This window comes from Pelophylax lessonae, assembly GCF_965119305.1.
Source record: "Pelophylax lessonae genome assembly, chromosome: 2".
In the NCBI taxonomy this organism is placed as follows: domain Eukaryota; kingdom Metazoa; phylum Chordata; class Amphibia; order Anura; family Ranidae; genus Pelophylax; species Pelophylax lessonae.
The window spans coordinates 545,174,722-545,198,727 of NC_138769.1; the positions used below are offsets into that span (position 1 = coordinate 545,174,722).

Consider the following 24,006-nt stretch of genomic DNA (forward strand, 5'->3'; position numbering starts at 1 on the left):
GGCCAGTACAGAATTCTTTGACCTATTCAACATTCAAGGAGAGACCTGGTCTTATACCTTGCAGACATGTGCAGGAAAGGTCAATACTTCTGGAAGAAGAGCCCATGGCTTCCAGACTTGTATAAAGTACTCAAAATTTCTACTTGAGTAAAAGTACAAGTGCTCGATCAAAAAGTGACTTAAGTAGAAGTGGAAGTGCTCGCAGAAAAAATTACTTAAGTAGAAGTACTAAAGTATTCAACATTTTTTTTACTTAAGTATTGCAAGTAGTTTTTTCAAAAAATTTGCTACTTAAGTACTAAAAGTAAAAAGTACCAGTAGTTTTGAAAAAAAAATTCTACTCAAGTACTGAAAGTAGAAGTAGAAGTACTGTGTTATGTAGTTATTAAAGAAAGAAGTCAAAAGTTTGAACATCATATTGGTTTTTATTATTTCAAATGATTTATTCAAATGATTAACCTAAAGGACAATCACAATTCCTTAGGCTGTAACTTTTTGTAAACAAAAAACAGATAAAGTATGTCCCTCCCTTCCCCTTTTAAAGCATCCACCTTTTAAAGCCAGGGGTGGTCTCCTTCCTGAGCTTCCTCACTCTCACAGCCAGGCAGATCACTTGAAGTTGAAGGGCCAGGGGTGGAAGGTGGTGTTTTTGGTTCGTCCATCTTTTCAGCTGATCAAAAGGCAGAACAGGAGCATGCGCAGTCTTAATCGCGGTTTGATTTGATTTGCTCAATTGATGATGATGTGCCAGGCCAGCTTCATCAAACCTACAACGCTTAAAGTGAAAAATGCATCAAAAACTACTAACAAAGTGGCTGTGCTAAAAAATGCTAATAAAGTGCCTGCAATTATATATATATATATATATATATATATATATATATATATATATATATATATATATATATTCTTCTTGTATTCAAAATCATCGCCCACAGTATCAAAAATAAAGTGACATGTCTGTGCTAAATGCAATTCAAATTATTCCCACAATGTAAATGTAATTCATATAAAATATATATGACAATACCACAATAAAATAAGTTAGGTGCAAGTTTAAGTGTGTAAACTAAACTTTATAACGAAAAGTCCATAACTGAATTCCAGTGTGCAATCTAAGAAGTGCTTGTCACTTGCTGTCAGATGCTTCCACCTTTCTTCTGTGATCTGCTCAAGTAAAGTGGTGGACTGGATAGCCTCTCTCTCTGCCTCTCACCTTAGTAGCACTGGCACTGCACTGGTTCAAAAAGCTGTCTATATTATTTTCATTATAAGAACTTGTCAGAACATGCTTCCACCACCTGTCCTTCACACTAGTAGTGCTCGTTTGCTTTGCTCAAGTCAAGTGCCACTGCCAGTGGCCACTGCAGTGCAGGCACAGCCACACAGGCAGAGGCAGGCCGCAGGAAGCACAGGCACCACCACAACACAACACTTATGGTCCATGGACCATGGATGGTCGGATAATCATCATAGCCGTCAGTCTCACTCTTCTTGGTTCAAAAAAGCCACCCATGACCCGTGTGTATATAATATATTAATATTTTACTGTATATTGATTATTTGATTCTCAAATGGCACATTTGCCATGGCAAGGATTAGGCCCTCTCCACGGTCCACCTCACTCACCTCATAGAGAAGAAGATGAGATGACGAAGAAAATGCTCCGAGTCCTGCTCCCGCGTCCCGCCGCCCGCGTCACAACTCCTCTCAGTAAGGGCCCTAAGGGGTGGAGTCTGAGTGACACACAACACGTCTAGAGGCAGAGACCTCGAGCGGGAAGACGGCAGCATGGCTCCTCCTGTGCGGTCTTAACTTGATGATCATGACAGTTATTCCGCGGGCCGCGGCGCGAGCGAGGCTGTGGGATTGATTGAATTGAGTTGTGCTGCCTACTGCTACACGCTACCTACTACTAAATTGTGAGTCAGTATATTTTATTTCATTTTTATATATAAAAGCGGTATTGTTGAGCACTACTAGCCACTAGATCTCCTGGCTGTCACTTTGTCACATGTTGGGGAATCACAGCGGCTCGGCTCCAGAAGTGGCGGGTGTCCCTGTCATCCTGCCAGGGTCGCCAAGAAGTTCATCACCTAAGTTATTAATATGTTATGAGGAGAGGACCTATGAGATTGAGAATTGAAATGATTAAATATATATGGCTTTTCGAACCAGTACAGTCAGTGCCAGTGCCACAGTGCCACCCAGACGCTATCCACCAGTGCCACCACCATTAAGTGTGTTGGTCGGTCACTCGAGCACTGAAGGAGGTGGAAGCATCTGACAAGTGAAGTGACACTTTCGATTTACACACTGGAATTCATTTATGGACTTTTCGTTATAGATAGGTTTACACACTTCAACTTGTTGCACGCACCTGACCTAACTTATTTCATAACTTATTTTATTGTGATTTATTGTCATATTTTATATGAATTGAATTTACTGTTACATTGTGGGAATAATTATTTTCAATGCATTTAGGCTTTAGCACATTCATGTCACTTTTTTTTTGATACTGTGTGGAGTGTGGGCAGGGCACAGGGGGCAACGATGATATTATATCGATTGCACAGGCACTTTATTCGCACAGCCAAGTTGTGTTTGTTAGTAGTTTCTTGATGCACTTTAAGCGCTGGAGCACAATTTATTTGTTTGTTTCATATTTTCTTTTTATTGGAAAGATTTGGTATAGCAGCTTTTATTATACACAGCCTTTATTTTCGTATGCGCTGATTTACAAATGACATTATACACATTTTTTTGAGCTTTATGCAACCTGCCATCTACTGTTCTGGCAGTGGTAATTTTTTTAAAAGTAACGAGTAACTATGCAGCACAAAAAAAAAATACTTGAGTAGAAGTATCGAAATCATCGAAAAAATGTAGTGAAGTAAAAGTAGAAGTAGGAGAAAAAAATTCTACTCTAGGAAAGTACAGATACCGCATTTCGGTACTTAAGTACAGTACTTAAGTAGTTCTACTTCGTTACTATACATCTCTGATGGCTTCATAGTTGCATCAGAATATGAGGACACAGAGTTTCCTCTCCCAACTCTAATCGAATGTGATCAGCTACCGAACAACAGAGAAGAAATCCCCACACCAGAGGTTGCACGTCATCACCCTCATTTGAGCCACATTGCTAACTACATTCCACCACTTAACAAGGATGTTAAGATTTTGATTCTACTAGGGAGAGACATTCCTAGAGTTCATAAAATAAGAGAGTTATGTAACGGTCCAGATGATGCTCCTCAAGCCCAGAAACTCGATCTTTGATGGGTGATAATAGAAGTCTGTTTAGACCAATCTCACAAGCTCTTGGATGTAGCTTCCTACAAAACTGTTACCTGTCAATTGATGAAATGTCCATCGCATTATTATGTGAAGGAAAGACTTGATTTCAAAAACGAAGTTCCATATCAAGCACTTCAAAGTATTAACTGCAAGGTCACTTCTCAAAAGGACTTTGGTGATTCAGTGTACCAGACTACTTGCGATGACAACAAGATTGCTCCTTCAGTTGAAGACAAGGAGCTCATTAAGATTATGGATGAAGAGTTCTTCAAGGACAATTCCAACAATTGGGTAGCTCCATTACCCTTCCGAGTACCAAGGCTTACTCTCCCTAACAATCGAGAACAAGCTTTAACCAGATTTGCTGCACTTAAGAAAACTCTCCGTAACGAACCTGAGAAGCAAGAGCACTTTCTAGCATTCATGCAGAAGATTTTAGTGCCAGCAGTTGTCCTCACACAAACCATTTGGTTTTCAGGACCCAAGTTTTTAATGGACCAGTCTTCTACAAACTCAGAAGAAATTATCGATTTCCACCTGGAGGATCCAGATACTGATCCGGAAATCTGGCCTGAAGTTGTAGCATTGAGTTCCAACATCTGCTCAAGAAGAAATTTGGAGGATGAAGATGACTCCACAGATATGGGGGATGGAGCTGATGAATGGATGCAGGCCAAGACTCTGGTTAAGCCTCCGGACCAGCTGGAACTCAGCGACGCTGAACTTGAGGAATTCACTCGTATCCTGACTGCAAACAACCCTCATGCCCCCCAGAACATTGTGAGGTACAGTTTTAAGGAACAAGCCTACAAACCAATTAGCATCGTGGACCAGCTGGCCGTACGCTTCTCCCTGGATGGAAACATGCCACGCGAAGACTCTGATGAAGCGCGGCGACAGATGGCGAAGTTGGGAGTCATTGAAGAGACTCAGACCAACGACTCCACAGAGCCGGGAGACAAAGATACAGATGGGAAGTCTGACGCTCAGGCTAGTGAAGAATGGACAGAAGGTGAGGAAATACCATCCAGGAACAAGGAGAGAAAACTGACCAACCAGTTCAATTATAGCGAGAGAGCGTCCCAGAGCATTAACAAACCCCTGCGGGAGCGAGCTTCTCAGACAGAGCCACCTCCAAGGGCCACCTTCTCCGCCAATGCAAACCAGTGGAAATTCAACCCACCACACGCTTCACACATGGTAGGAGCATGGGAACGTATGATTGGGATGGCAAGGCGCATACTGGATTCTATGTTGCTTGATGTGAGTTCTTCACGTCTTACCCATGAAGTACTTACTACATTCCTTGCTGAGGTCACAGCAATAATCAACTCAAGACCGCTGACAGCTGTATCCACAGACCCAGAATGTCCAACTGTTTTAACTCCAGCTGCATTATTGAGCCGGAAAATTGGACAGATCCCAGCGCCAAAGAGCATCTTTGATGAAAAGGACATATATAAACGTCAATGGAGATATGCTCAATACCTTGCAGATTGTTTCTGGGACAGATGGAGGAGGGAATACCTCACACTTCTTCAAGGACGTAAAAAGTGGCAAACCCAGAAGCCTAACTTAAAGGAAGGGGACCTGGTTCTTCTAAAAGAAAAGCAAACCAATCGGATCCAGTGGCCAGTTGGAGTTATTACAAAGGCCATTGCTAGTGATGATGGAAAGGTCCGAAGTGTGGAACTCAGGATTGTAAAGGACGGGAGCCCAAAAACCTTCCTGAGACCAGTCACTGAGACAGTCCTAATTATGCCTGCTTCCAAAAATCCTGATTCAGTGTTGTGTAGGAGTCACTTAGACCTCTAGCATAGTTAGCTTAGAGGAGAGGGCTACATAGCATTATACTGTATGCAATGTTAATTGTATGTTTATGGAAAATGTGTAGTGGTATCTCACGATACCAGGAGGGGAGTGTGCTGCCACGCAGCTTTAACTGTCTAGCAGTTGTTATTACATGTTATGTTATGCTATGTTATTGGTATCTTCCTTGCACCCCTGCTGTTTCTGGCTAGATGGTTTCTCCCATCCTCCATTTTCCTGCTGTAACTACCATTTTGTTTAGTTGTTATGAGGAGACTGCAGAGTGTGGAAGCTGTGTAACTTCATTGTAAATTTACCTATGGAAAAGCCTCTATGTTTATGCCTTTGCTAACTTGAAGCATAAAGAAGCATTGGAGAACACCTCTGGAGTCTTTATTCATTGAGTAAACTATCTGTTAAAGCCATCATTCAACCTGCTGCACACACTTTCAGACTGGGGGTCTACAAGAAGGTCACAGGTACAATCGATGCTGAGACAGAATAGGTGCCTTTTGGCAAACTCTAGGCGGGCTGTAATGTGCCTTTTACTGAGAAGTGGCTTCTGTCTGGCCACCCTACAATACAGGCCTGATTGGGGGAGTGCTGCCGAGATGGTTGTTCTTCTGAAAGGTTCTCTTTTCTCCACAGAGAAACGGAGCTCTGCCAGAGTGACTATCGGGTTCTTGGACACCACCCTAAGGCCCCTTCTCCGTCGATCACTCATTTTGGCCGGGCGGCCCACTCTAGGAAGAGTCCTGGTGGTCCCACACTTCTTCCATTTACGTATTATGGAAGCCACTGTGCTTATTGGGACTTTCAATGCTGCAAAAATGTTTCTGTACCCTTCCCCAGATCTGTGCCTCAATACATTCCTGTCTCTAAGGTCTACAGGCAATTCCTTGGACTTCAAGGCTTGGTTTGTGCTCTGACATGCACTGTTAACTGTGGGGCCTTTTATAGACAGGTGTGTGCCTTTCCAAATCCTGTCCAATCAAGTTGAAAAAAAATCCTAAGGATAAGTGGAAACTGGATGTACCTGAGCTCAATTTTGAGTGTCTTGGCAAAGGCTGTAAATACTTATGTACATATGATTTTTTTTTTAATACATTTTTTTTTTCAAGGATTTCAAAGAAACTTCTTTCATGTTGTCATTATGGGGTATTGTTTAGAATTATGAGAAAAATTATGAATCTATGGTAATTAATTTTTTTAATAAGGCTGTAACCTAAAATGTGAAGTACTGTGAATACTTTCTGGATGCACTGTATGTGCTAGTGTCCAATTTCCTGTGAGCAGCAGTTTAAAGTGGCAGTGAAGTGAAAAATCTCAAAATCCGCTGACATGAAGGATTGTAATGACAAAAGACACCTCTTCTGTCATTAATGGTCCCCCTGCCTTTCAGCAGGTAATGTGATCTGAGCCGCGCATGTGCACCTCAGACCAAATTTATGATCTGCTCTGCTTACCGCGGCGATGGGACTCCTGTGCGCATGCCCAGCCAATCAAGTGGCAAAGGGTACGAAACCCAGAAGGAAGACGGGTGAAGATGGAATTCTGTCATCTTGTCATCATGTGCTACTATGCAGTGCATACTAGTTAGGGATGCACCGAAATTTCGGCCACCGAAATTATCGGCTGAAAATGAGCCTATCCCATTTCGGCCGATAATGGGTTAACATTGCCGAAATTAATATGGCCGCCGTGAGGAAGGAGGAGGGCGCAGGGCAGGTTTTAAAAGTCCCGCCTCTGGCCGGCCGCCCGCCTCTCAATGACGTCCCTACTACGAACTGTGCATTAATGAAGTGACATACCAGGCGGGAGGGCGGGGCGAGCGTCCGCTAATAGATAGAACTATGTGATCCTTCCCTGTCAGCTCAGCGGGACTGTGTGTGAATGAGAACTGAACTGACCTGACACCGGGCAGGGGGCGGGGCGAGCGGCCGCTAATAACTAGAACTATGTGAGAGCTTCACTTCCCTGTCAGGCACGTATCTCCTCTGACAGGGAAGTGAAGCTCTCACATAGTTATAGTTATTAGCGGCCGCTCCCCCCGCCCGGTGTCAGGTCAGTTCTCATTCACACACAGTCCCGCGGACAGGGAAGGATCATATAGTTATATCTATTAGCGGCCGCTCGCCCCGCCCCGCCCGGAGTGTCATTTAATTCATGTACATCGTGCCGCTGACAGGGAATTGAAGAGAAGTGAAAGGCTCACATAGTGACAGTTATTAGCGGCCACTCGCCCGCCCTCCAGCCCGGTATGTCACTTCATTCATGTACAGATCGTAGTAGTAGAGACATCACCGGGAGGCGGCCGGCCGGCCAGAGGCGGGACTTTTGAATAATGGACACTGTGACCGGAGGAAGTGAGTAGGAGAGGGACGCTGATGCTGGGGGGGGGGGGGGGGGTTGATAGCTGAGGCAGCTTACCATTGGTATTAGTATCAATTATGCAGCATGAGGGGGTTAATGTATTGTCATTGCTGGTCACTGCTGCATTAGTGACCGACCAGTGGCAGTTAATTAACCCCTTTGTGCTGCATTAGTGCAACCAGTATCAGTGTTAATTAACTCTGATACTGGTTGCACTAATGCAGCACAAAGGGGTTAATTAACTGCCACTGGTCGGTCACTAATGCAGCAGTGAACAGCAGTGACAATACATTAACCCCCTCATGCTGCATAATACAAATACCATTGGTAATTAAAATAACCTCTTGCCAACCCGTCACAGTACATATACTGTGACAGGGTGGCAGCGACAGGTGTATGCCTGTTTTTGGTGTATGCCCCTGTTCCATCTATTTTAAAATTATTTGGGGGAAAAAGTCATTTTCGGTTTCGGTTTTCGGCCAAGGGCATCCTGCATTTTCGGTTTCGGCCCATGCCTAATACTAGTACATTATGACTTAAACCTACCGGGGAACCCATTTTTTTCCTTTGTTACACAGACTTTACTACCGCTTTAACCTTCTTGTCTCAGAAAGAATCCTGTGTTCCCTAATAAACTTTAAGAAAAGGATTTTACAGTAAGTACAAAATTCCTATTTTACCACTCAAGTGACATCTCAAATTGCTCATAGTTGTGGGCATTTTTTGCAGTGCTCAGGGTTGCATGTAATGTATGAGATATTTTTAGCGGTGAAAGAAATAGCATGAAGTACTTATAGAGAGAATTGGCTTTCTAGAACAGTGTTTCTCAACCTTTTTTTCAGTCAAGGCACCCTTTGAAATACTGCACATCTCGAGGCACCCTAATCTATATGTAAAAAAGTAAACAAATAGTTTTACACATTACAGCAGCACCCTCACACCTAGGACAACCAATATTAGAGGTGATTTATTCTTAGAAAGCAAATACACCTTTGCATATTGGTACTGCTTCCAGCGTTTCTTTTCCACTTGAGTTTCTTTCCCTCACTCTGCTAGCAACACTCGGCAAACAAGGATGTAGGCACTCAATGTCCTTATCAACCAGTGACATCTTCAGTTTTCAGTGTAGCACAATTCCCAGCATAGGTGCTGGCTGTGAGTCCCCCTGGGTCAAAGGGTGCAACAAAAGTACCTTTGAACATGTTTCTCCAAGTGTGAGCACTGAGACGAGGACCAGTCCAGTATCTTTGGGTTTTTAGGTTTATTTAGGAACTTGAATGGGAGAAGGAATGAGTGGGATACTCCAACAACTGTACTATGCACAATTAGGCAGGGAGTCTAGAAAATGCTGCTTGACCCTGGTTAACGCTGGTTTGACACTGTGACTTTGCCTTTGACTATCAAAGTCCTTTTAAGCTCCCTGAGGTACTCCGTCCTGAGGTAGCTGACTGTACACTTTAACTGCACTGCTGAACACTTCAGGGCCCACACTGGCGCCTCCTTTCACTTCCCTATCTTCAGGGCTTTAAGACTTGGCACCCCCTTTCACTGACACAACTACTGGTTGACCTTCTGGAGTGGTCCCCTTTCCTAGGCAGACCCCTGGGCAGATCTTAAGTACTCACGATACTGATTTTCCTGAAGACTTCTGCCCAGCATCTCCACTTGGTCAGCAACACTCTGGATCCCTCTCTGCAGCACAGCTCAATCTCTGGTCCCGTTAGGCCAATTGCCTGGACCACCTTCACTCTGACAGGAGGAGAGACAGCCGTCACCTCCTCCTGGGACTGATGCTCCCGCCAAAAGACGCTCTGTCCCATGCTCCCCACAGATTTATATCCAATCCCAGGGTGCATTGCGGTAAACCCCGCCCACTGGGACAGTCCTAAACCCTGATGTGCTATTAGCTTTGTTTCCTCCCCTAACTAACAAGATCCCTCATTGGACACAGTGGGGAGACTCCCCAGACTCAACAGACACACCTGGAAACATGACAGCTAGCTAACAATTCAGACTCCCTGATAAGCAGACAGGGCCACATATACATTTTCCTAGCACCTACTTAGGAGTGTGCTACATCAGTATGCCAGTAGCTGGCCTGCATAGTGCTTAAGGTTGGGAGGCTGCACAATGAAAACCTGTGTATTTGTGTAACAAAAGGGAGGCTTGATCCACTGGCTGACAGTTTTTGGGCAATTTATAGGCATTTTGCCCAAGCACCTCTGGAGAATCCTAAAGGTACCCTGGTTGAAAAAAAAAAAACTGTTCTAGAGCACACCATATATCTTGCAAGTGCTAAGCACCTGGGCACCAAGTGCTACAAAAAGAAAACCCATGAGGCACTAATTTAGGGCATAGGTGAGAAGAGCAGCGGTTTGACTCTCCTGTATTGTAACTCTTGCTGCATCACTTAGCAGTAAAACGTATAAGCATAAAGAGTGAGGGTTCAGTTACGTTTAAAGTCCATTTAACCACTTACCCACTGGGCACCTAAACCCCTTTCCTAACCAGCTTTCAGTGCTCTCACATCTTGGATGCCAATTACTCAGTCATGCAACACTGTACTCATATGAAATTGTTGTCCTTTTTTTCACACAAATAGAGCTTTCTTTTGGTGGTATTTATTAATCGTTGGGTTTTTTATTTTTTGCGCTATAAATGAAAAAAGACCGAAAATTTTGTAAAAAAAAAAAATGCATTTTTCTTCTTTTCAGTTTTAAAATTTAGCAAATTTAATAATTTTTCTTCATAAATTTTGGACAAAAGTTATACTGCTACATATCTTTGGTAAAAATAACCCAAATAAGTAAACATTTTTTGGTCTTTGTGAAGGTTATTGAGTCTCCAGGCTATGGTGGCAATCATTGAAAATTGTTCACACCTGATGTACTGACGGCCTATCTCATTTCTTGAGACACTAACAAGCCAGATGGATGAGCACTGATGTGACATGGATGAGCACTGATGTGGCATGGATGTGGCAAGAATGAGCACTGATATGGCATGGATGTGGCACGGATGAGCACTGACATGGCATAGATGTGGCACGAATGAGCACTGAGTTGGCATGGGTGGGCACAGATGAGGCATTGATGTGGCAGGGATAGGCATGATTGAGGCATGGATGGGCATGTCTGAGGTATGATTGAGGCATGCATGGGGCATGATTTAGGCAGTATGGTTGAGGCATGGAGGAGGCAGGGGATAAGCGGTGCTGCAGCCTCCCTCCTCTCCTCACACGCTGTACCGATCGATGTGTACAGCAGGAGAGGAGAGAACTGAACCGGACGTGCGCCAGTTTGTTGACAACTGATTGCTCCGTCATTGGACCAAGCAATCACTCTGTAAAGGGCCGCTTTCATTGTCCCTTTACCGCAATTTGCAATACGCCAGGTCTCGTGGAAATCGTGGGAAGCTACCTAAGGGCCTCCCTATCCATGTCCAGGGAATTCGTTTACCTAGGTCTGATTCTAATTCTGACCAGGGTGGCCCTTCCTCTTGACAAACTTCAGAAACCACAGGTGGTTATTCACCAGCTGCTGTTACACAGATAGTTCTATCTCCCATTTTGCATACAGGTTCTGAGTCTGGTGGTATCCACTTTCAAGACAGTTCTGTTTGCACAGTCTTACATACAGCTCCTTTAGCAGGTTCAGCTCCACAGGAGGATACCGAGGTTCGTGGCGAGATCATGGGTTCCTCTGGCAGATGGCGTAGGCAGGCGTCCACGGGCCACAGTAAGGCCAGTATTATCCTCGGCTCAGGCTTCTTCCACAATTCCTGTGTGGAATCAAGGGCTAGGATCTTCCAATCAGTCTGATGGCCATAAACATTCCTTGGTGGCTTCCTCTCAGAGAAGACCAGTTGTCCCAAGGGCTGATCTACCATCCTGCTTAACAATTGCTGTTTTACTGACTTCGCTATTAAAAGCCAGGTACTGAGGGATAGAGGTCTGTCTGGATCAGTGATCCTTACTATGATGAAGGCGAGGAAGTCATCTTCCAGCAGGATTTACCATCGTACGTGGAAAGCGTACATTTCTTGGCGTGAGTCAGTTGGCGCTCATCAATCCTTTTCTGTGGCTCGGATCTTAACCTTTCTTAAATAGGGCGTTGCTTAGAAGTTGGCCTTGAGTACCATCAAGGGCCAAGTGTCTGCCCTGGCAATCATCTTTCAGCGACCCCTAGCCACGCACTCTCGTACGTACCTTCATTCAGGGGGTTAGACAGACATGTGGCTCCACCTGAACGGCCTCTTTTGCAGCCATTGGATTTAAATTTAGTACTTTTGGTACGTTATCCCGGAAGGTGACCTTGGTGGCTATTACCTTGGCCTGCAGGGTATCGGAATTGGCAGGATTATCCTGTTGCAGTCCCTATTTAGTGGTCCATAGGGATAAAGTGGTTCTTCGTCCCTGTCCATCATCCCTGCCTCAAGTTGTCGCTGACTTCCATTTGAATGAGGACATTGTGTTGCCTTCCTTGTGCCCCAAGCTGGCTCATCCCAGGAAATTTGCATTGCATACCTTGGATGTGGTTTGTGCGATTCGGGTGTATTTGGCAGCTAGAGTCCTTTCGGAGGTCAGAATCGCTTTTTGTGGTTACGAACAGACTAAGAAAAGGGCTGGCCGCTTCTTCGGCTACCATCTCCAGGTGGATCAGGCAGATGATGAGTCAGGCGGCCACTTGGTCGTCGGTGCATACCTTCACAAAATTCTATAAGGTAGATACTTTGGCAACTGCACGTGTTTCTTTTGGCCGCAAAGTTTTCCAGGCTGCTTTTCTCTCTTGAGGGGTGTTTTTCTTTAAACTTGTATTTTTCAGATGGGGCTCCTGTGATCCGGTTAAGGCTCCTGTGTCCTGGTTAAGGCCTCTTATGTTTAGTCTTGCGCTATTTTCTCCACACCTCATTTTTCTTTTGGCACTGCTTTTGGATGTCCCAGTAGGTATGATTTATGGAGCGTTGTGTCTGTTCATGAACGAAAGAGAAAATCATATTTTTGTACTTACCATAAAATCCATTTCTCTGAGTTCATCGATGGACACAGCACCCACCCCTCTATGGAATTCTGATACTTCTAATACTGCTTGCTACTAAACGGATTACCTAGAGCATAGAGGGTGGTTATATATCAGCTGAGGACGGCCCATAGTCGTTTTGCCTAGTCCTGCTCCTGGAGGAGGCAATATAACCCAGTAGTTATGATTTATGGAGCGCTGTGTCCGTCGATGATCTCCAGAGAAATGGATTTTGCAGTAAGTACAAAAAACAAATTTTTTATCTTAATTCTATGCATGTGAATAAAAAGCCTTCTGCATGCAGCAGCTTCCCATAATACTTACCTGAGCCCCCTCTCTATCCAGAGATGTCCACGAGTGCCTCAGCCATACGGGGCTCTCTCTCCTGATTGGCTGAGACACAGCAGTGGCGCCATTGGCTCCTGCTGCTGTCATTCAAACTCAGCCAATCTGTAGAGAGAGGGGGTGGAGCTGAATGGATACATGGAGCTGTAGCTCGGCTCAGGTGCCCCCATAGCAAGCTGCTTGCTGTGGGGGCAATCAACAGGATGAAGGGTCCAGGAGCTCCAGCCAGGAACCCGAGAAGAGGATCTGGGGTGCCCTGTGCAAAACCACTGGACAGAGGAGGTAAGTATAATATGTTTGTTATTTTAATAGAAAGAATATCAAAACTTTTCAATCGCTTTGAGTGCCGGTTCCACGTTTGCAGAGATCGCATGTAATTCGGAGCGTACTGCTCCTATTTACATGCGATCTGATGTGCGGATGCGAGTTCAGCCATACACTTTGTATGGCTGAATTCGCACTGTATCCGCACCAAACACGTACATGAGGCTTTTTTTGAGCCGCAGTAGAATCGGATCGCATAGTGGTTCACACTTGTGCGATCCGATTCTGTGCGTACTTGCAGATCGCACTGCGATATGCGATCACAACTGGGGGTGTCGTTAACTTTTAATTGACACCCCCTGCATATTGCATATGGCAGTGTGAACTGCCAGAGGTGCGGATGTGATGCGGGAACACGCTGCATATTCGCAGCGTTCCCGCATCGCAGAAGTGTGAACCGGCACTAAGATTTAATTATCCAAAATATATATTTTAGTTGCTTTTTGTTTTTCAGTTCTATTTCTTTGAATGTTCCCAAATATTTCAGCTTGTAACACAGCATCTGTATTCTACTTTAGCATGAATATAATTAACATAAAGTGCGTGTTGACTGGAATGCCAAATGTGAAATCCATTATTCTAAACTCAAGTTAATCTTTCTCTATTAATTCACATTTATTGTATTTAATGCTTACCTGCATTTTTATAAAGAGCCCTGTGCAAATACAGACAGCCTACCATTAGCAGCCACAAATTAGTAGCTCGCATTTATTTTCTTGACAGCCTTTTCTCTATTTCTCTCACAGTGAATTCAAGCTCACGTGCTTATTTATGTGCATGTTTAATCAATAAATCTTTATGCAATATTTTTTACCATGAAGCATAGTGCTAACTCCTCTGTTTTCCCCACTATTTTATGCCTCCTTTATTTGTATGGGTTATGATTTCCTGCTGAGTGAAGATTTGATCCTCCAGCTATGATGACTACATCCCAATTTTTTTGATCAAGTAGCAGTTAATGATAGTAGCAATGTCCAGCTGCTTTTCATAAATAGTTTATATGCACTTATGAACAGCATATCCCATTAAAGAATTATGCCATAAGAAAAAGCGTACTGTGAGCCATGCATGAGGTTTTCAAGTTCACAAGTTTGACTACATAATGGTACAGTTATGATATACTGATACTGTGCTTCATGAGAGGCACCTTGTAGAACTCAAATATAAACTTAGCTAATGAGTCCCGTATAATGGTCTGCAACTGAACCACTAGTTCATGTTTGTTCTTAGGCTGTAACCTGCCTTGGGCACGCATTGTCCCTCCTATTATAGCGCAGTGTGTGGTTGCTGTAGTCCCTCTGTCTCCTCAATTTTCAGAGCTGTGATGAAATTGGCAGTACATCAATTAGTATTTTTAAATTGAAATGGACTTACTTTACTTGTGTGAGAAGTAACTGATGAACTCATCCATGTCACATACTACTTCTGAAACACATATTCTTCACCAACAAAGATCTTGTGTTGCTTACCAGAGGCTGAGACCCCTGGTCAAATGCGCTTGCCCCTCATCACAGGTTGAAGTATGTTGTATAATAGATTCCCCAAAGAACAACTCTCTGCTCCTCAAGATGGCTTCAAAACATCGATATGAAACATGCACCAGAGAGGAAAGAAGACAAACCGCACATAGAATAACACCACAAAAAATATGATCCAAGTTTATTCAGCGAACCATATACTCACAAATGGAGCTCTGATACTTCTAATACTGCTTGCTACTAAATATAGCATGTATATCCTATCGTGCCACTTAGCATGCATGCATAAAAAAGGGGATTCACTCCAGACATAAATAGATTCTCCCTCTCTACAAGACTCTGGTCCGGCCACATCTGGAGTATGCTGTCCAGTTCTGGGTACCGGTCCTCAGGAAGGATGTGCTGTAACTGGAGAGAGTCCAGAGAAGGGCAACAAAAATAATTAGGGGAATGGAGGACATCAGCTATAAAGGAAAGACTACAAGCACTGAACTTATTCTCTCTGGAGAAGAGACGATTGAGGGGGAACAATGTACAAATACTGTACTGGTGACCCTAGCATAAAGAACAAACTTTTCAGAGAAATGAATACAATAAGACACGTGGCCACTCACTAAAACTTGAGGAAAAGCGGTTTAAGCTAAAAATACGTAAGGGGTTCTTTACTGTCAGAGCAGTGGGGATGTGGAATTCTCTTCCACAAGCAGTCGTATCAGCAGGGAGCATTGATAGTTTCAAAAAACTATTAGATGGGCACCTTAAAGACCACAACATACAGGGGTATACTATGATGTATGGTTAACAGCAAACACACACACACATCATAGGTTGAACTGGATGGACTGATGTCTTTTTTCAACCTCACAAACTATGTAACTATGCACAATGACGTCAGAACATTTGCCTGCCGTGTGCATTTTATCACAACTGACATCAGGGGACCCTGCAACCTCATTGAGGTTTATGAATGATCCACTGTAGTTACATTGGTTGCATGGGTTGAAATCTGCAGTTTGATAAGCTTATTGTAACCAATATTTCCTCAAGGGAGTATGTGTTGTCTGACTTGTTTTTTTGGCTATATAATGGCTGTTGGCGGCAGGTAATCAATAGTAGTAACACTAGGCTGTACTCTGAAAAGTGTCGGAAGGAAGAACTTTTCCTCTGACTAAACCACTCAGAATTTTTCTTTCTTAAAGCGGAGTTCCACCCTGGATTTTTTTTTTTTTTTTTTTTAAACCCCCGGGACAGTCAGGACTAGTGCATTCCACAATGGCTAGCCTCTGATCTGTCCCGGGTTGCACTTACCTGTTAGGACAAATACTTACCTTGCAAACGTCTTGTCCAGCGCTGCCATCTCAGATGTGGGCAGCTTGAAGCCAGCGCGTCCTCTTCGGCGTCTTCTTCCACCTTCTTTGGTCCCACGATGCTCTGCGCCGGCCCCGACGTCACTTCCGGGTCGCGCGCGTCATCCCTCCACAGCTTCTGGGCATGCCGCGCGCGACCCGGAACTGACGTCGGGGCCGGTGCAGGCGCAATGATTCCTGGGAGCTATGACGTCCAGCTCCCAGGAATCATTGCAGAGCCAGGAAGTGACGACGGGCCGCGGCCGAGGAAGGAGGAAGGAGGAAGAAGGAAGTAAGGTAAGTATATTTTCTTCGCTACGAGGTAAGTAAAAAAAAAAAAATATGCGATTATCCATTTCTTTTTCAGGTGACCCGGAGCGAGAAGATGGAGGTAAGTATAAAAATAGGGTGGAACTCCACTTTAATATAGTATTTCTCTTTCTTAATATAGTCATGGAAGAATGGAAGTGATTCTGGCTGCTATGGTTAATAACAAATCTTACAGATACATTATAAGGTCATCAAGGGAAGGTTTAGATCTGTGTATTGGCAGGGGATCCCAAAGCTTTTCTATAAAAATGATGAAAAAAGAAAGTATGTCCCTGCAGTCTGTTTGTGAGCATTATCACTTTTTTTTCTGGAAGTAGAAGGATGAGCTTCGCTCCTCAAACATTATAATATTAAAACGTTATTTCTCTTTCGTTCATCGATGGACACAGCTCCTGATTCTTCTTAACCATTGGGTTATACTGCCCTCTACAGGAGTAGGACACTAGGCAGGAAAAAGCTTGACTATGCCTATGGGCGGTCCCAGGTGATATACACCCACTCTCAGCTATAGGCACTCAGTTTTTTTTCTGCCTAGTAAGGACCTAGTTCCTTGCTGGGATCTCTGGTCCCAGCAATTATTTACTTTTTAAATGGAATTATTTCCGGTCTTTGTTTTGTTCCTGGGAGAATCAACAATCAATTGGCGGACTGGGCAATGGACTGGATAATCTAGATCCAGAGGGTCCCCCCAGTTTTGCCAGCGCACATGTGCAGACCGCAGCTCTGCGCTAGGTCGGCCACGACATAGCTCAACTTGACGGGGGCTGGCCTGCGAGTTAAACGTCTCGCAAGGACGCATACGACCGGGCCTCGGCCTGAGTGGCAGCGTTTCTTCTGCCCGACAGCTCCCACATTACGATGAAGCGGTGCCCACCCTGTTCCTGGTATTGGAAGTAGCTGTCCCCCCTCTACTCCTGGAGGGTTATGGGATGGATGTGGGCCCCTCTCTGGGATGGTGGGACCCTGGGTTCCCCTCCTTACCCCCAGCCCCTCTAAAACTTTGGTGGTCACTGTGGGTTTTTCCGTTCACCCCCCCATTCCTTGGTGAGGGTATGAGCTGGCTGTTGCCACATGCTCTTAAGGGAGGGCTGGTTGGAGTTGCTTCTGACCGGGTTTTTGCTGGTGTGCAACGGGGGATGAGCAGGGTTCCCTGCCTCCCTGGGGGTTGGTGACTGTGGCAGGGATGTCCTCTGTGATCCCTGCGGCGATTGCTAGGCTGGGGGAGCAGAAAGTTTACCATCCGCGGGTATGTGCCTTATGCGGCCGGATCCGGACAAAAATTTAGGCCGCGGCTTTTACGGCCTACTACTCGGAAACTACGTGAGGCGGCCCCTGTGAGGGTGGCTGAAGCCACTGCCTCCCATTTTGAGATCAAGTTTGGTCTTATCCCCCAGAAAGGTTCTTCCCTTCCAATCTGCACTTGTCCCTAGATCACTTACTAAACTCTTTGGGGTAGTGCAAGACTTGTTCCTTTCAGTTTTTTTTTTTCTTAACTCAAACCGGTTCCCAGGAATAAAGGCAAGGTACGTCCAATTCTGGACCTCAAGGCGCTAAGCTGTTTGTGTGAGCACAGAAGTTCCGCATGAAGTCCATTCACACAGTAGTGGCGTCCCTACGTCAGGGGGATTTTTTCTCGCGTCTATTGAAATTAAGGACGCCTACCTGCACATTCTAATATGTGCCGGTCACCAACGCTTCCTCTGTTTTGCCGTGAGCGAAGAGCATTATCGGTTGGTGGCGTGAACCATTTGGTCTCGCATCCGCTCCTCTGATTTTTACAAAAGTGTTTGCCCCGGTGCTGGCATTGTTTGAGTCAGCGGAAGATCGCGGTACTGGGGTACCTGGACGATCTTCTTCTGCGATCTGAGTCTCCGACTGCTCTGATGGACAACTGGAGATTGCACTGCAAACTCTGAGGGAGTTGGGTTGGATTCTGAACCTTTAGGAGTCTGCTTTGAGTCTATCCAAAACTGGACTCTGACTCTGGATTTGGCCTCAGTCAGCATGTTTCTTCCTCTGGAAAAGCTACGGAAATTGCAAGAGGCAATTCCGCTTCTGTTGTTCAGCAGACTGTCATCCCTCCGGGCTTGCATGCAGGTGCTGGGTCTGAAGGTGTCCACCCTCGAGGCGGTCTGTTTGCACAGTTCCACACAAGATCTCTGCTTAAGAGATTCTGGTGAAATGGGACAAGGATCCACAGTCTCTAGAGGTGGCTTTGTTTTCTGGTGCTTCGACAGATAAAATCCTTTCTTCCCCTGTACTGGACGGTTGTCACCATGGATGCCAGCCTGTCTATGTAGGGAGGCATCCTCAGCACAGATGTGCTCAAGGATCTGGACTCTGGCAGAGTCCAAACTGCCTATTAATGTTCTTGAAATCCGATCAGCCTTTTTCTGGCTCATTGGACAATTTGTCTTCAGGGGTGTCTGTTACAAATAAATTTGGACAATGCCACGGCTATGGTCTGTCAGTCACCAAGTAGTGTCCTTGCGGCTCGGTAAGTAGCTGGCATTCTAAGGTGGGCTGACTGGTTTGTTCCAGCCCTCTCAAATTTTTGTCATGACTCCTGTGCAGGATCAAAGCAGAAGGGAATCCGTCCAGGCTGACCTCGCCGGTCTTGTTATGCTGATCGGGTACGGCTGGTCGCCGATGCTACTTGGGGAGTTCCTCTCAGGGAGGATCTGCTGTCCCAAGGACCAATCTTCCATCCTGCTTTACAGTCGCTGGCTTTGACGGCTTGACTGTTGAACTCCAGTTGCTAAAGGATAGAGGTTTGTCTAAATCAGATTCCTACGCTTTTGAAAGCTAGGAAATCTACTTCTAGGAAGATCTTACCATCGTACCTGTAAGACTTACATTGCGTGGTGTAAGCCTTTTGGGGTTCATCCTCATTCCTTGGTGGCTCGGATCTTAACCTTCCTTCAACGTGGGGGGGGGGGTTGAACAGAAATTGGCCTTGAGTACCATCAGGGGCCAGGTATCGGTTTTGTCGGTCTATTTCCAACTAACCTTTGGCCTCACACTCCCTGGTGCATACCTTTCTTCAGGGTGTCTGACATTTTGGTTCCTTCAGTGCGGGCTCATTGCCCTCCTGGGATCTTAATGTGGTGCTTTCCGCTCTACAGAAGCCTCCATTTGAAAATATTTGGAAGGTTTCCCTGCTTGCGCTGCCCCAGGAGGTGGCTTTTAGGAAGTCAGACTCTCTATTTGTGCTCATGGACGGACCTCACAAAGTGTTGTCCGCTTCTTCTGCGACCATTTCCAGATGGATCAGACAGACGTTGGTTCCGGTTTATTGCATTAGGGGTCCGGGGTCTCCCTTCCCTGTCAAGGAGCACTCTTCTAGGGCCCTTAGTGTCTCCTGGGCTTTCGTCTTCAAGCGTCAGTGACGCAGGTTTCCAAGGCAGCCACCTGGTCGACTGTGCACACTTTTACAAAATTTTTATAAAGTGGATGTGCTGACATCTGTGGATGCTTCTTTTGGCCGCAAGATTTTGCTGACTGCTGTTTAGAAGACCTTGTCTTCTTTGAGGGTGTATTGGTTTTTTCAGGTGACCTCCAGTTGTTTATGGTTGAGCTCCATGTTACCTGGTTGGCTATGGTTAGCCTTGGGAATTTGTTTCCACTTTTTTCCCACCCCTCATGTTTAACACTGCTTTGAGACGTCCCAATGGTTAAGAAGAATCAGGAGCGGTGTCCCATCAATGAATGAAAGAGAAGATGGGATTTTGACTTACCATAAAATCCATTTGTCTGATGTTCATTGACAGAGACAGCACCCTCCTCTCTGTAGATTTGGCTTTCTTCTGACACTGCTTGTAACAAAACTCAGTGCCTATAGCTGAGAGTGGGCGTATACCCCCTGGGACTGCCCATAGGCGTAGTCAAGCTTTTTCCTACCTAGTGTCCTACTCATGTAGGGGGCAGTATTACCCAATGGTTAAGAAGAATCAGGAGCTGTCCGTCAATGAACATCGGAGAAATGGATTTTACGGTAAGTCAAACATCCTATTTTTTGTCTTCTTGTAGGAAAAATAAAAGTTGTAATTTTGAAAAGATGTTATGTTCATGCTTTATACAGTATTTGGTTGATATTAATGTAGCTTATTTGCATAATTTGGTAATATGACCACTGCTAGATCAGCTTTTCCTGTGAAACCCTTCATGAGAGAAAAATGGAGCTTGCCACTGATGAGCTCTCCTTTTGATAATCCAAGTTTCCTGGCTGTCGAGCTGATCCTTTTGCCTTATTTCTTTAAATCACTGAGGTGGCCAGATGTGCAAAGCTTAATAAAGGCCTATCGGCCTAGCCCATTCTAGACATGTGCAGGTCTACAATCTTGTCCCTGACGTCCTTTGACAGCTCTTTGGTCTTGCCCATGATGGTGAAGTTTGAGCCTTCGTTCACTCTGAACTCAGGTTTGAAATCATGCGAGTTCAGGCAGAGCTGGGACATGGAGGGGGGTGGGGGGCAGGAGGGACGGCTGCCCTGGGTGCAATGGTTTATTTCAGAGATGTGGGCGCTCTGACCTTAACCCAGGGGAAGGGGGGGGGGGCGTAGTTTGGCATCTTTGCCCTAGGCACTGGATGACCTTATCCCGGCACTGAGTTCAGGTGAACGCGCATTTTAGTGTGAGTTCGGGGGAGCGATTTGAATGACCTGCGCGGGTTCATGCACAGATGTCCATTGAAACCACTCACCCCCAAAGTCGACAAAAGTAGTACTATTTGGAAATCAGTTTTCTCAACTCATCTTTTCTAACTGTTTTTCACTAGTTTTGCATTTGGCTAGGGTCAGTGTCACTACTGGGTAGCATGAGGCGATACCTGGACCTTATAGAGGTTGCAGATCAATGGCTGCCATTGCCAGAAGGTTTTCTGTGTCTCCCAGCACAGTTTAAAGAGCATGGAGGAGATTCTAGGAAGGCTGGACAGGGTCGTAGAAGGTCCTTAACCCATCAGCAGGACCGTTATCTGCTCCTTTGTGCAAGGAGGAACAGGATGAGCACTGCCAGAGCCCTACAAAATGACCTCCAGCAAGCCATTGGTGTGAATGTCTCTGACCATCCAATCAGAAACAGACTTCATGAGGGCGGCCTGAGGGCCCAACATCCTCTAATGGTCCCTGTGCTCACTGGCTGGCATCGTGGAGCTTGATTAATATTTGCCATTAAACACCAGGATTGGAAGGTCTGCCACTGGCACCCTGAGCGCATGTGACCAATGTGAAAGGGTCTGGAGAAGCTGTGGTGATTGTTATGCTGCCTGTAACATTGTTCTGACTGTTTGGTGGTGGGTCAGTGATGGTCTGGGGAGGCATATCCATGGAGGGACGCACAGACCTCTACAGGTTAGACAATGGCACCCTGACTGCCATTATGTATCTTGGACCCATTGTCAGACCCTATGCTGGTGCAGTGGGTTCTAGGTTCCTCCTGAGGCACGACAATCCCCGGTGACACGAAAATATGGCGAGAGTAGGCAACCAGTTCCTGGAGGTTGAAGGAATTAATACCATTGGATGGCCCTCACGCTCGCTTGACCTAAATCCAATGGAACATCTTTGGGACATTGTTTCGTTACATTTGACGCCGCTAGGTTGCATCTCTGTTCTGAAGCTCAGTGATGCCCTGGTCCAGATCTGGAAGGAAACACCCCAGAACACCATTCGTCGTCTCATTAGGAGCATGCCCAAATGTTGTCAGGCATGCATATAAGGGGCCATACAAACTACTGAGTACCATTTTGAGTTGCTGCAATGAAATTTTAGCAAAATGGACTAGCCTGCTGCTTCATTTTTTCACTTTGATTTTTGGGGTGTCTTTGAATTCAGCCCTTTATAGGTTGATTACTTTAATTTCCATCAAATGATGTGGCATCCTTTCGTTCCTAACACACTACACAGTTCATTGCAGTATAAATATCCAGCATGATATTTTTCCCCATTGAGATCTGATGTGTTTTCAATGTGTTCCTTTCATTTTTTTTAGTAATGTACTGCAACTCAATTTCTAACATTTGTGTTGTGTTTTTTCTGGATTTTTGGTTGATATTCTGTCGTTATTTAAAAAATACCAATGATAAAAATTATAGAACCTTCATTTCTTTGTAAGTGGGCAATCTTACAAAATCTGCAATGGATCAAATAATTATTTTCCCCACTGTATGCATTGAATTATATGTTTTTCCATTGGAAGTAAATTCAAGTAAATGTAAATTCAGTAAATAAAATCTCATATAAGCTTTTACATGCAATTCAAAAGTCGTTATCAGTATGCTAAATTTTCAGCTTTTCATATAAAAGGAATCCTCATGATCCTGCCATGAAGGTCCTTGTTCGGGCACTTTCTGTTAGAGTGACAATTTTCTGTCCCTATCTCGCATTTGTGTTCCTATGTTGCCATCTAGTTACCCTGGCTCCCATTGGAGGCTGCAAGTTGTAATTTCTACACACAGTACAAATGCATTGTCAGTTATAAGGGAACCTGCGCTGATAAGGCCATTGCTGATGTGCATGTAGAGTGGAAATACTTGCTAACAAAGTGGGTGGGTTCAGCAGCATTAAAATGCAACTGCATGGCAAATTATGAACATTACATTTAAAAAACAAAAGCAGAGAAGTGCCTCTAAGTGCAGTACGACCGTGTATTGTAAGTTGCTTGAGAATGGAGTGCGCATGCTCCCAAACGCATTGTATTCTGGTCCTGAGTCCTGTACGCGTCATCCCTCTCCTGGCCGCCCACAACTTTGCATTCCACGCCTCGCTCCACCCCCTTTAGGAAGGACTTTGGCCAGCTTTCTTCTCCACACGGGGGCTTCTGTCACATTCCACCTAGCGGAACCAGCAGCTCCCGTGGCCCGCTCCAACTAGTGCTCCGGGCCTACACCTATTGCTGTGCCTCTATTTTACCTATCTATTTTAAGTAGCCCTGTTGTGGGGTTTATTATAATACACATTCTTACTGCACTTAGAGGCGCTTCTCTGCTTTTGTTTTTGTCTATGTATATCAAGAGCCTGCTAAACTCCACCAAGAAGCCTGCCCTAGTGCCTTGCACATTTTTGGACTTATACTTTATAACTACGGTTCTTTTTTTTAAAAAAGTAGCAATTGCCTATGATTCACAGAACTTTAGCAAGCTAAACTTGTACATGTACCCTTTACTATGGTTGTGCAGTGATAATGTTCTGTTTCTCGTCACTGGTATAACAAATCCACTGTAAAATAATGTTCAAGGGGGTGAATAATTTTTATAGGGACTGTAACTGCACAGAACCACCCAGAGGTTAACAGTATTTTTTTGTGAACTATTAATGCAGCTGTGCTTTTGAGTGTGCTTTTTCCCAAGTAGCTGACATGCACTCTAATTCACAGAGTCACATAATAGTAATACCCAATATCAACTCATTATCTACTTGCTCATTTTTAGATGACATTTCAAATTATGATTAATCTGCAGAAGTAGTTTGTGATTTTTGTGAGCTGACAAAATGTTTTCTTTTAGACGGCAAATTGAAGAATCTTCAAAACCGAAGAGACAATCACAGCAAATTGAGAAAGCTATAACTACTAATTACAAACCAGTGTCCAATCATCAGAATAATGTAAGTAACGCTTTCTGTATCTCATTTCTATGTAAAGAATGCCATCTTGGATCAGGATCAGGGTGTGTTTTTTTTTT

The 24,006-nt window shown here is 44.7% G+C and overlaps 1 protein-coding gene across 1 annotated transcript in view; it reads left to right on the plus strand.

Annotated features, from left to right (window-relative positions):
• The window catches only part of GTF2F2 (general transcription factor IIF subunit 2), a 501,983-nt gene that overhangs the window by 349,945 nt on the left and 128,032 nt on the right, over nt 1-24,006 (plus strand). Inside the window, exon 7 of the mRNA XM_082244661.1 lies at nt 23,830-23,929. Within this exon, the coding sequence (XP_082100787.1) occupies nt 23,830-23,929 (100 nt within the window). The remainder of the gene's footprint in view (nt 1-23,829; nt 23,930-24,006) is intronic.